The sequence below is a fragment of the Argentina silus genome (genome assembly GCF_951799395.1).
Source record: "Argentina silus genome assembly, contig: scaffold_165, whole genome shotgun sequence".
In the NCBI taxonomy this organism is placed as follows: Eukaryota; Metazoa; Chordata; class Actinopteri; order Argentiniformes; family Argentinidae; genus Argentina; species Argentina silus.
In genome coordinates, this window is record NW_028152961.1 from 1 (window position 1) to 13,546 (window position 13,546).

Sequence of the window (13,546 nt, forward strand, 5' to 3'; positions counted from 1 at the left end):
ACTCAGAACTCTACTCAGAACTCTCCTCAGAACTCTCCTCAGAACTCTACCTCTCCAACACTGGAGGGGAGGGGCAAGGCCATTTCTGACTGGTCCAACACTGGAGGGGAGGGGCAAGGCCATTTCTGACTGGTCCAACACTGGAGGGGAGGGGCAAGGCCATTTCTGACTGGTCCAACACTGGAGGGGAGGGGCAAGGCCATTTCTGACTGGTCCAACACTGGAGGGGAGGGGCAAGGCAGTTTCTGATTGGTCCACACTTGGGTAGGAGGAGGTCGTCAGGTCAGAGGCAGCACCACAGAATCAGAGGAGGAGGGAGGGAGGGAGGGGTCCTCTACTCGACCATGGAGTACCTCTCAGTGGATGTGTGCAGGAGGAGGGGAGGGAGGGAGGGAGGGGTCCTCTACTCGACCATGGAGTACCTCTCAGTGGATGTGTGCAGGAGGAGGGGAGGGAGGGAGGGAGGGAGGGAGGGGTCCTCTACTCAACCATGGAGTACCTCTCACAGGGGGTGTGTGTGCAGAAGGGTGGGGCCAGAGGCCAGGAGAACACACAGGGGACACTGGTCTGAACGTTCCGCTCCAGAAAGGTAAACACAGGGTTCCACCACGTCCTCGACAGGAAGTTGTTAGGAGCCCTCCTCAGTGCCTGAACGCACACACACACACACACACACACACGCACGCAGGAGAAGAGACAGGGGCTTGATGAAGGTAGGTTAAACGTATAAAGGGTAATAAGGCGTGAGTTGTCAGAGGGCAGTAGTACCCTACAGTAGTACCCTACATTAGTACCCTACAGTAGTACCCTACAGTAGTACCCTACATTAGTACCCTACATTAGTACCCTACATTAGTACCCTACATTAGTACCCTACATTAGTACCCTACATTAGTACCCTACAGTAGTACCCTACAGTAGTAGGACATGACTACTACATCATGACTGATGTAGAGTTGTTTTGATTAGGATGACTGATGTAGAGTTGGTTTGATTAGGAAGACTGATGTAGAGTTGGTTCACTTACTGACATTAATGTACTGATTGTAAGTTGCTTTGGATAAAAGCGTCTGTTAAATGACTTAAATGTACATTAGTGTTTCTCTCTGTCAGTCACTAGGGGGCAGCATTTCCTCATGAGTAAATGTTGTTGGTGTGGTACCTGTCTATGTGTGTGTATGTTTGTGTGTGTGTGTGTTTGTATGTGTGTGTGTGTGTTGGTCATGGTGTGGTGTGGTGTGTGTGTGTGTGTGTGTTGGTCATGGTGTGATGTGTGTGTGTGTGTGTGTGTTGGTCATGGTGTGATGTGGTGTGTGTGTGTGTGTGTGTGTGTGTGTACCTGTGTGTTGGCCATAGTGTGGTGTGTGTGTGTGTGTGTGTGTGTGTGTGTGTGTGTGTGTGTGTGTGTGTGTGTGTGTGTGTGTACCTGTGTGTTGGCCATAGTGTGGTGTGTGTGTGTGTGTGTGTGTGTGTACCTGTGTGTTGGCCATAGTGTGGTGTGTGTGTGTGTGTGTGTGTGTGTGTGTACCTGTGTGTTGGCCATAGTGTGGTGTGTGTGTGTGTGTGTGTGTGTGTGTGTGTGTGTGTGTGTGTGTGTGTGTGTGTGTACCTGTGTGTTGGCCATAGTGTGGTACCACCAGAAGAGTCTTGAGGTGATGAAGTAGGCGATGATTACGTCGATGCTGTAGTGCTCGTGACCAATCAGAATACAGACCACGCCCACAGCGCTTAGCAACCAGCAGATCAGGTGGTACCACCACATGGAGCGGGGGGAGTCTGAGGAAAACAAACCACAACAACTGGTTCAGCTCCTTCCTGCCTGTGGTCGATGTGTATGTATGTGTGTGTGTGTATGTGTGTGTGTGTGTGTGTGTGTGTGTGTGTGTGTGTGTGTGTGTATATACACTCACTGAGAACTTTATTAGGAACACCTGTACACCTTCTCATGGTGGAGGAACACCTGGACACCTTCTCATGGTGGAGGTGGTGGAACACCTGTACACCTTCTCATGGTGGAGGTGGTGGAACGGTGTGGGGAATGTTTTCTTGGCACACTTTGGGCCTGTTAATACCAATCAATCATCTCTTGAATGCCACAGCCTATTTGAGTGTTGTTGCTGACCATGTGCATCCCTTCATTGCCACAATTGACCCATCTTCTAATGGCTACTTCCAGCATGATAATGCACCATGTCACAAAGCAAAAGTCGTCTCAAACTGGTTTCATGAACATGACAATGAGTTCAGTGTTCTTCAGTGGCCTTCCCAGCCACCGGATCTGAATCCAGTAGAACACCTTTGGGATGTGGTAAAACGGGAGATTCACAGCTTAAAAGTGAACCTGAAAAATCTGTCATCATGGACCAGAATCTCAAATCAATGCCACGAAGAATTGAGTCTGTTTTGAGAGCAAAGGGAGGCCCTACCCAGTATTAGTATAGTGTTGTAATAAAGGGAGTATTACCCAGTATTAGTATAGTGTTGTAATAAAGGGAGTATTACCCAGTATTAGTATAGTGTTGTAATAAAGGGAGTATTACCCAGTATTAGTAGTGTTGTAATACAGTGTTTGGTGAGTGTATGTATGTATGTGTGTGTGTGTGTATGTATGTATATGTGTGTGTATGTATGTGTGTGTGTGTGTGTGTGTGTGTGTGTGTGTGTGTGTACTCACACTCCTTGATGAGCAGGTAGGCGAGTGTGAGCATGACTGTGTGCCCGCTGTAGAGGTAGTCGCCACACATCAGGTGACCCCCGGTGATGGAGAGACCCCCACCCGAGATCAGCCCCAGAATCCTCCACATCATCCCCCCAGAGTCCCCGTACAACTAGGGGGGGGGGGGATAGAGGGGGAGAAAGAGGAGGGGGAGAGAGAGAGGGGGAGGGAGAAAGAGAGAGAGGGGGAGGGAGAGAGACAATAGTACTTACAAATGATAGTTTAATCGAATATCCACATTCACAGGCAGACAGACAGACAGACAGACAGACAGACAGAGAGACAGGCAGACAGACAGGCAGACAGACAGGCAGAGCGCCTCAAACACTGATCTGATAACTCACACGACAGGTAGGTCAGGTGACACTGCTCTACAATGACCTCACCTGTCATGACACGATGCAGTCCCACTGGTATTCAGACCAGCATGAACGACCCTCAGACTGGTTGGATTGGCCCAGAGAAGCACCCCCCCCCCCCCCCCCCCCCGGTATCCTGTTCTCAAAAGTCACTAGACATGAACCCAACCGACCTCTACAGCCTCCATCATAACACTCACTCACTCAGCCCACAGGGCCGTGACATCCTCAGCTAGAATGCAGTTTTTCTTAAGCCATGCATTAGGGTTAGCCAATCAGAGTGTTGTTGCTAGGTAGACACCACATAAACCACTTGGCCCTCTTGGTGGAGTGTTCCGGAACTCTTTGGCAGTCGGTGAATTCAAGCAATTTCATGAATGATTCACGACAGAAACTCCCATTTGTAACTCAAAACCTTTGCATTCTTCAGTTCCAATGAAAATAAAGCATGTCTGGATCGTCTGGCTGAGGAGGATCTATTTCATCTATTCCTAACTAGTCTCATTTTTTTTTGGTTTCAAAGTTTTGCAGCAGGCAGAGAAGCAGTGTAGCTCAGTCCCAGGGGAGGCTGGTGGAGGTAGAAATCGGAGGACGGGCTCATTGGAATGCATGGAATGGAATGAGGACACAAACGCGTGTGTTGAAATAATAAAGAATAAGTTGTAAACAGGGCCGGTTCTAGGAATGCACATATGAGGGGGCAGTCAGAAATGTGAAGGGGGCATTATGCGTACACATCATGTGCCAACTGTTTTTTTTTTATAACAGTGTTTTCTTCACGGCATGGGCTGTTAGCTGTGTGTCCAGCCCTCAACCTGGAGAAGTGGATTGCACTCTGTCAGGCCTCTACCCTAAGACCTGTCCAACTTGGGTGTCCCACCTGAAGACTAAAGCTCCTGCTGGTATAGCTCTTAGGGTCACTGAGGCACACAAACCCCCTGACCACAATAAGGTGGCAATCCCTCAGGGGGAAAACTGAAAAATAAAAAGTAAAATAAAATATCCTTCATCCAGATTTTAACAACCAACAACATAACATTTATCTTAACTGGATGGTCTAATTCTCAAATACATTTGAACCTAAAGGAAAGACTTTTCACTATAATCAATATTTACAAAACTGAAAGGTAGTCTTATGAAAAAATAAAATAAACAAGCATATAACACACATAACTTTTTTCTTTTTTTCTTCTTTTTTTGTTTTAGTTGTTGTTAATTATTAGTTATCTCACGGGTCGCTACGACGGGTTTAGTGGAGTTTTAGCTGCTTCCTCAAAGTCTTAACCGCTCTGTCTGAAACCTGACACCACAGTCAGGCTGCTCTTGGCTCATTTGCATCCTAACAGTGATTGGATGTTTACGGAGGGCTGAGGGGGCGGGGGAGAGGGGCGGGGGAGAGGGGCGGGGGAGAGGGGCGGGGGCGGGGGAGAGGGGCGGGGGAGAGGGGCGATCTCTGCTGACTGCAGGCTGTGTGAAGACACGCTGCACGGAGATGAGAGATGAGGGGAAGCATTTAACTTGTGCTTTTTTCCCTCTTGCCCCTGCGTAGAGCCGGCCCCGGTTGTAAATAAAATGCATGGCTAATAAACAGTCTTTTCTTTACCAACAGCCTCAGCTACATTCAGTAACCCCTTAGAAGAACTGTGTGTGTGTGTGTGTGTGTGTGTGCGTGTGTATGTTGCATGTGTATTCAGTAACCCCTTAGGAGAACCTGTGTGTGTGTGTGTGTGTGTGCGTGTGTATGTTGCATGTGTATGTGTGTGTGTGTATGTTGCGTGTGTATATATATGTGTGCAGCATGCGTAAGTGAGTGTGTGTGTGTGTGTGTGTGTGTGCAGCATGCCTGAGTGTGTGTGTGTGTGTGTGTGTGTGCAGCATGCCTGAGTGTGTGTGTGTCTGTGTGTGTATGTGTGTGTGTGCAGCATGCCTGAGTGTGTGTGTGTGTGTGTGTGTGCAGCATGCCTGAGTGTGTGTGTGTGTGTGTGTGTGTGTGTGTGCAGCATGCCTGAGTGTGTGTGTGTGTGTGTGTGTGTGTGTGTGTGTGTGTGTGTGCATACCTGCTAAATGACAAATGCAAATGTATGTCCGTGCAGGCGCGTGCGTGTACCTGTGTGTGTGTGTGTGTGCGCATACCTGTATGTGTGTGTGTGCATACCTGTATGTGTGTGTGTGTGTGCGTACATGTGTGTACCTGTATGTGTGTACCTGTATGTGTGTGTGTGTGTGTGTGTGTGCGTACCTGTGTGTGTGTGTGTGTGTACCTGTATGTGTGTGTACCTGTGTGTGTGTGTGTGTGTGTACAGTATCAGTCAAAAGTTTGGACACACCTTGCCAAGAGTGTGCAAAGCTGTCATCAAAGTAAAAGGTGCTACTTTGAAGAATCTAAAATCTAAACCATATTCTGGTTTGTTTAACACTTTTCTGTTTACTACATAATTCCAGATGTGTTCCTTCATAGTTTTGATGTCTTCAATATTAATCTACAATGTAGAAAATAATAAAAATAAAGAAAAACCATTGAATGAGAAGGTGTGTCCAAACTTTTGACTGGTACTGTACACCTGTATGTGTGTGTGTGTACCTGTATGTGTGTGTGTGTACCTGTATGTGTGTGTGTGTGTGTGTGTGTGTGTGTGTGTGAGCTCACCTTGGGGGCACAGGTCATGTGCTTCCCAGGGACGGGCAGGGTGGTGATGTACATGGTGACACAGCGGTACAGATACAGGGTCCCGATCAGGAAGAAACACCTCCTGGCTATGATGGACCTGGGGGAGGGGAGGGAGGGGAGGGAGGGGAAGGGAGGGGAGGGAGGTGGGGAGGGGAAGGAGGTGGGGAGGGGAAGGGAGGGGAGGGAGGGGGGAGGGGGAGGGGGGAGGGGAAGGGAGGGGAGGGAGGGGGGAGGGGAAGGGAGGGGGGAGGGGAAGGGAGGGGAGGGGCATTACTCAACAAGACTGATCTCATCAGAGAGAGAGAGACAGTAGAGAGTATTACAGTAGTATTATAGTAGTAGTATTAGTAATAATAGTAGTAATAGTAGTAGTAGCATTATTCTAAACTATAATAATAGTAGTAGTAGTAGTAGTAGTAGTAGTAGTAGTATAGTAGTATAATAGTAGTAATAGTAGTAGTATAATAGTAGCATAATAGTAGTAGTAGTAGTAGTAGTAGTATAATAGTAGTAGTAGTAGTAGTATAGTAGTAGTATAATAGTAGTAGTAGTAGTAGTAATAATAATAGTGATAGTCGTAGTAATAGTAATAGTAGCATTATTATAAACTATAATAGTAGTAGTAGTAGTATCTAGTAGAATCTTACTTGTGTTTGAGGAACAGCCACTGGATGAACCAGACGGCCATGAGGATGAGCCCGTTGACCTCGGTGACGGTGAAGGCCCAGGGCACGCGCTCCACGTAGTCAAAGAACTTATCGGGCAGCGGTGGGCTGACCGACTTGTCCGGGACCCTCTCGTGGACCACGGTGATGACCACCGTGGTCAGGACCAGGTTGAACACGGCGTACACCAATGCCACGCCTGTCTTCCACCACTCCTGCGGCAGCTGGTTGCCCCGCCCCTCCGGAACCTGGATCTTCACATAGTCCCGGTGTTTGCGGATACCGTTGCTAAGGGAACGAAGGAGCTGGCTGGATTTGCTGAGCTTCCGGTCGGAGTGGTTCCCTTTACTGCTGCTGCTGCTGCTGCTGCTGCTGTTGTTGTTGTTGTTGTTGCCGTGGTCGGTTGTTGCTACGGCGGCAGGGGCGCGGGGAGCGGGGCGTGCGGGGTTGCTGTTGGCAACGTGAGGCGGGGGAGGGGACTCCATCGTCACGGAGACCTCCAGGTGTGTGTGTGTGTTCCCTGCCGTCGACTCGGCCTCCTGAACCAACTCTGGAGCAGCCATTATATACACACTCCGCTGGCCAATCACAAGGCTGCAAACTATCTGTACCCTCCAGGGACAAGTACGTGTGTGTGTGTGTGTGTGTGTGTGTGTGTGTGTGTGTGTGTGTGTGTGTGCTCTGGAGAGGTGAGAGCTGTGATGACTTCAGCAGAGGGTTGAGGTGTTATCAGCTCCAGACAGGATCAATATCAGTCACCTGCAAACACAAACACACATGTAACTGGCAGAGTCCACACACACACCTAGACACGGTAACAAACACAAACACACATGTAACTGGCAGAGTCCACACACACACCTAGACACGGTAACAAACACAAACACACATGTAACTGGCAGAGTTACACACACACCTAGACATGGTAACAAACACAAACACACATGTAACTGGCAGAGTCCACACACACACCTAGACACGGTAACAAACACAAACACACATAACTCATCCACACATGATTTCTTTCCCTCTGTTTCTGGCCCTTCTGTCCACACCCTCTGGTCCTTTCCCAGGACTGCTTCTCCTCCTTCCACACACACACACACACACACACACACACACACACACACACACACACACACACACACACACACACACACACACACACACACACACACACACACACACACACACACACACACACACACACACACACACACACACACACACACACCTACCCAGCCAGAGGCAACAGGAAACCTGCTTCTATCTAGTCCCACCATGTCACAGCACCAGGAGGAAGGGTGTGTGTGTGTCTGTGTGTGTGTCAAAAGCAGGTCTTTCTCCTCTGACCCGATGACAGGAAAGATAAAACATTCCCCTCATCTGATTTCACATCTCTGTCAGGGTTCAACACACACACACACACACACAGTACCTGGAAGACTGTTACGCAAAAGACAGGAATGTTGATTGAAGGTAACCTGAGATAGAACCGCGCCCTAAACCGTGTCACGGTGTGAGTACACACACACACACACACACACACACACACACACACACACACACACACACACACACGTGTGCTTTTGAGAGCAAAGAGTCAGAACTGCTCACATGTCCATTGTCTAATCATGTGGAGTTCAGACTAGTCCCTGGAGAGGGGGGGAGGAGGGAGGAGAGAGAGAGAGAGAGATGTTGACAGGTGTTTAGGCATAAGAAAGCTGTCAATGTCTCGTATTGACTCTAGGCTTTGTGTTTGTCTTTGGAGTCTGAGGACCAAAGACGTGTCAAGCCTTTATTAGGTCGAAAAATCGGAAAGAGAACTATCAGAAACGTAGAAAAAACCTTAGGCTTGTCAAAAGTTTGGAAGATCATTACAAATAAAAATAAAGCCCTGGTGAGCTCAGCAATCACAAACAGGCTGGTAGGACAAGGAAGACTTCTACAGTGGAAGACCGAAGAATGCTCAATATAATTAAGTAAACCCCCAAAACATCTGTCCCACAGATCAGGAACCCACTCCACGAGGGAGGCGTCAATGTGTCAGAGACTACTGTCCATAGGAGACCTCACCAGCAGAACTACAGACGCTTCACTGCAAGGTGCAACACACCAGTGACCCTCAAACAGCATGGTCAGGTTACAGTTTGCTAAAAAAGTACTTAAAAGCCTTGTGGAAAAGGGTCTTGTGGACAGATAAGATGAGTATTATCATGTACCAGAGTGATTGCAAAAGGAAGAAAAAAGGATCTGCCCAAAGTTTACAGCATGCCACCTCATCTGGAAACATGGTGGAGGGGGTGTTATGGTTTGGGCATGTATGGCTGCCTCTAGAACTGGCTCACTTGCTTTAATGGATGATGTAACTGCTGACAGCAGTATTGACAATGTATTCTGAAGGGCACAGAAACAGCTTGTCTGCAAGCAAATGCCTTCAAATTCAGTGGATGGTGCTTCATCATACAGTAAGACAATGACCCCAAACATACTGCCATAGCAAAAAAGGTGTAAAGCTCTTGACTGGCCAAGTCAGTCTGAACATGCATTTACATTTATGGCATTTAGCAGATGCCTTTATCCAAAGCGACTTACAACAAATACACTTGTCTAGGTGAGTGAATCATCTATCGATCTGTCATCATAAGACAAAGTAATCAATGCTCAGACCAGGGGCCATCATTTTAACAGGCAGTCACAGAAGAAGGAAGAATTACTCTTTTTTTTCTCTTTTCTTTTTTTTTAACAGGGGAGAAACCTGTACAGGGGGGTAGTGGGGGTGAAGAGGTCTCTAGGGTTAGGGTTAGTACAGGGGGGTAGTGGGGGTGAAGAGGTCTCTAGGGTTAGGGTTAGTACAGGGGGGTAGTGGGGGTGAAGAGGTCTCTAGGGTTAGGGTTAGTACAGGGGGGTAGTGGGGGTGAAGAGGTCTCTAGGGTTAGGGTTAGTACAGGGGGGTAGTGGGGGTGAAGAGGTCTCTAGGGTTAGGGTTAGTACAGGGGGGTAGTGGGGGTGAAGAGGTCTCTAGGGTTAGGGTTAGTACAGGGGGGTAGTGAGGGTGAAGAGGTCTCTAGGGTTAGGGTTAGTACAGGGGGGTAGTGGGGGTGAAGAGGTCTCTAGTGTTAGGGTTAGTACAGGGGGGTAGTGGGGGTGAAGAGGTCTCTAGGGTTAGGGTTAGTACAGGGGGGTAGTGGGGGTGAAGAGGTCTCTAGGGTTAGGGTTAGTACAGGGGGGTAGTGGGGGTGAAGAGGTCTCTAGGGTTAGGGTTAGTACAGGGGGGTAGTGGGGGTGAAGAGGTCTCTAGGGTTAGGGTTAGTACAGGGGGGTAGTGGGGGTGAAGAGGTCTCTAGGGTTAGGGTTAGTACAGGGGGGTAGTGAGGGTGAAGAGGTCTCTAGGGTTAGGGTTAGTACAGGGGGGTAGTGGGGGTGAAGAGGTCTCTAGTGTTAGGGTTAGTACAGGGGGGTAGTGGGGGTGAAGAGGTCTCTAGGGTTAGGGTTAGTACAGGGGGGTAGTGGGGGTGAAGAGGTCTCTAGGGTTAGGGTTAGTACAGGGGGGTAGTGGGGGTGAAGAGGTCTCTAGGGTTAGGGTTAGGGTTAGTACAGGGGGGTAGTGGGGGTGAAGAGGTCTCTAGGGTTAGGGTTAGTACAGGGGGGTAGTTGGGGTGAAGAGGTCTCTAGGGTTAGGGTTAGTACAGGGGGGTAGTGGGGGTGAAGAGGTCTCTAGGGTTAGGGTTAGGGTTAGTACAGGGGGGTAGTTGGGGTGAAGAGGTCTCTAGGGTTAGGGTTAGTACAGGGGGGTAGTGGGGGTGAAGAGGTCTCTAGGGTTAGGGTTAGTACAGGGGGGTAGTGGGGGTGAAGAGGTCTCTAGGGTTAGGGTTAGGGTTAGTACAGGGGGGTAGTGGGGGTGAAGAGGTCTCTAGGGTTAGGGTTAGTACAGGGGGGTAGTGGGGGTGAAGAGGTCTCTAGGGTTAGGGTTAGTACAGGGGGGTAGCAGGGGTGAAGAGGTCTCTAGGGTTAGGGTTAGGGTTAGTACAGGGGGGTAAAGAGGTCTCTAGGGTTAGGGTTAGTACAGGGGGGTAGTGGGGGTGAGGAGGTCTCTAGGGTTAGGGTTAGGGTTAGTACAGGGGGGTAGTGTGGGTGAAGAGGTCTCTAGGGTTAAGGTTAGTACAGGGGGGTAGTGGGGGTGAAGAGGTCTCTAGGGTTAGGGTTAGTACAGGGGGGTAGTGGGGGTGAAGAGGTCTTTAGGGCTAGGGTTAGTACAGGGAGGGTAGTGGGGATGAAGAGGTCTTTAGGGTTAGGGTTAGTACAGGGGGGTAGTGGAGGTGAAGAGGTCTTTAGGAGGGACAGTTAAGATGTAGCCTGAAGAGATGGGTCTTCAATCTACGGCGGAAGATCGGTAGTGACTCTGCAGTCCTGACAGCAGTGTGAAGCTCGTTCCACCAGCGGGGCGCCAGGACAGTGAAAAGCCGTGACCGAGTGGTGCGGCTGCTGCATCCACGTAGAGGTGGCGGTGCCAGGCGGCCAGCCGAGGTGGAAGAGCGGAGTGATGGGCAGGGGTTAGGGTTAGGGTTAGTACAGGGTTAGGATTAGTACAGGGGGGGTTTGGGGGCTGACTATTGCTTGCAAGTAGGGAGGGGCTGTTTCCTTTGCCACCCGGTAGGCGAGCACCAGGGTCTTGAATCTGATGCGAGCTGCTACTGGGAGCTACCAAGAGTTGTGCTGCTTCTCTGGTGAGGCATGGACGTATCGTACACTCCTACACACACACACGGTAAACACAGGCCTGTCAGAAAAAACACTTGAGAAGGATGTGTAAACTAAAGAAGTGTCAGATAACTCACTCACTCACACACACACACACACACACACACACACACACACACACACACACACACACACACACACACACACACACACACACACACACACACACACACACACACACACACACACACACACACACACAGACAGACAGACAGACAGACTAGGTTTGGCCTGGCTTACAGTGTCAGGTGAGATCAGACCACTGCTCAGCTGTACAGTGACATCTATAAAACCTGCTTATAGGCTTTGATTCAATAATGCCCTGAGAACAATCATCATACTGTCTGAGAACACACACACACACACACACACACACACACAGAAGACTGCAAGTCAGACAGCAGGTGATAAAAGCAGGTATTTGGCACTAGAACAGGGGGTGAGAAAAGCAATGTTTTCCTCAATCTTCTATCCTTCTATCATTTCTCCTCCTCTCCTCCCCTCTCCTTCCTCCTCTCCTCTACCCTCTCCTTCCTTCCTTCCTTCCTCCTCTCCTCTCCCCTCTCCTTCCTCCTCTCCTCTCCTCACCTCTAACCTCTCCTTCCTTCCTCCTCTCCTCTCCCCCCTTCCTCCTCTCTTCTACCCTCTCCTCTCCTTCCTTCCTCCTCTCCTCCCCTCTCCTTCCTCCTCTCTTCTACCCTCTCCTCTCCTCTCCTCTCCTTCCTTCCTCCTCTCCTCCCCTCTCCTTCCTCCTCTCTTCTACCCTCTCCTCTCCTCCCCTCTCCTTCCTTCCTCCTCTCCTCTCCTCTCCTTCCTCTCTAACATAGTTTTTGTTTTCCAGACATGAGCTTTGTTAATAAGCTCACTGTACTTGAATCTTATGTGAACTTTCTTTCACTTTCTTGCTGACTGTCACTCTGTCTGTCTGTCTGTCTGTCTTCTTGCCTGCCTGACTCTCTGTCTGTCTGTGTGTTTAACCTAAACTAAAACTACACAGGCCATAGGAGTGGCTTAGACAGGCCATAGGAGTGACTTAGACAGGCCATAGGAGTGACTTAGACAGGCCATAGGAGTGACTTAGACAGGCCATCATATCATGAGGATACATCTGTTAATGTGGCTCCCAGCTTATTACAGCAGGCCTATTGACTAACAAGGCCATATGCAGACATGCACCAGATTAGTGACAGTGTACATGTATCTGATCCCCCCCTCCCTCCCTCCGGTTGATATCAGCACCAATCGATGCGTCCGGTTATCAGATCACATCACCGACACGAGACGGTTCGTGACGTCTGAACTGTCCCCGCACGCGTCACCGGAGTACGTTACATAACCTAACGTCCACAGGTATAATAATAATACTACTAATAAATAATAATAAATGTATTTTGTATAGCACTTTTCTCAGCACTCAATGACACTACATTCCATGCAGAGAACAAGAACAGATAGATAAATACAAAGTATAGCAGCCTAACCGTAACCACCGCCGTCCCCGTCGTCCGTCTCACGCGGGTAAATCAAATATGATAATTCCCATCAATCAACACCAAAGAACCGAAGACTCGGTAGAAAAAAACACGCTTTTCACATTCCTAGATTGGCACCATCGGTATGCAATCACCCACACCTGTAGCTCAGGTGACCCGCGGCAGACACACACTCCTCTCCTCTCCAACTCCTCTCTCGCCAATGTGCCACTAAACCTGGCCGAAACAACATCACATACCGGAGAGAAGGACGGACCTGCCTGTTTTTTTTGGGGGGGGGGTTAACGTCCTTACAAACAAATCTTCCGGTCGTGCTGTTGTTCTGGAACTCCTCTCGGTTACCTCTGCCTCGTTAACTGCGCTGGGACGCACCGGTTTCGGGTTGGGAGAGAGAGACCGCCCCACCTTCTCCCCGCCCCCGCGTCTCTGCCCGAGGGGAAACTAAGGGGACACGCCTAGCCAGAAAACCCCAGGTTGAATTTTGTGTTTACGGTTAGTGTACAAGGTTAATAGTTGGTTTGAGGTTAGGGTACAAGGTTAATAGTTGGTTTGAGGTTAGGGTACAAGGTTAATAGTGTGTTTAAGGTTAGGGTACAAGGTTACGGTTAGGGTCAGTTAGTTGGTTTGAGGTTAGGGTACAAGTTTAATAGTGTGTTTGAGTCCATGAGAAAGCGTTATACACATTTAATGTATTATTGTTATGATGGTGAAGATGATGGTGATGATGGTGAAGATGATGGTGATGATGGTGGTGATGATGATGATGATGAGGATGATGATGAGGATGAAGGCACCAGGAACGGCCACCTCTGCCCATATACCGCCACTCTTAGCCCCGCCCTCTGTCCGCTATACTGGTCCCGTCGGAGGTCGTGGGCTGAGTC

At 49.2% G+C, this 13,546-nt stretch overlaps 1 protein-coding gene across 4 annotated transcripts; it reads right to left on the reverse strand.

The window, feature by feature from the left end:
- Positions 1–6: 6 nt before the first annotated feature.
- LOC310824503 (phosphatidylcholine:ceramide cholinephosphotransferase 2-like) lies at positions 7–13,005 on the reverse strand. Of its 4 annotated transcripts, none has more exons than XM_083697764.1 (6): positions 12,902–13,005; positions 6,391–7,167; positions 5,723–5,840; positions 2,675–2,828; positions 1,610–1,776; positions 7–648 (listed from the first exon to the last, which is right to left on the reverse strand). In XM_083697764.1, the coding sequence occupies exons 2-6, from the start codon at positions 6,969–6,971 to the stop codon at positions 481–483; spliced, it is 1,188 nt and encodes a 395-aa protein (XP_083553890.1). In that variant the 5' UTR covers positions 6,972–7,167; positions 12,902–13,005; the 3' UTR covers positions 7–480. The 4 variants fall into 4 exon arrangements, with proteins under 4 accessions (XP_083553890.1, XP_083553891.1, XP_083553889.1 ...); XM_083697765.1 differs by lacking the exon at positions 12,902–13,005 and adding an exon at positions 12,803–12,880; XM_083697763.1 differs by lacking the exon at positions 12,902–13,005 and adding an exon at positions 12,651–12,849.
- Positions 13,006–13,546: the final 541 nt, after the last annotated feature.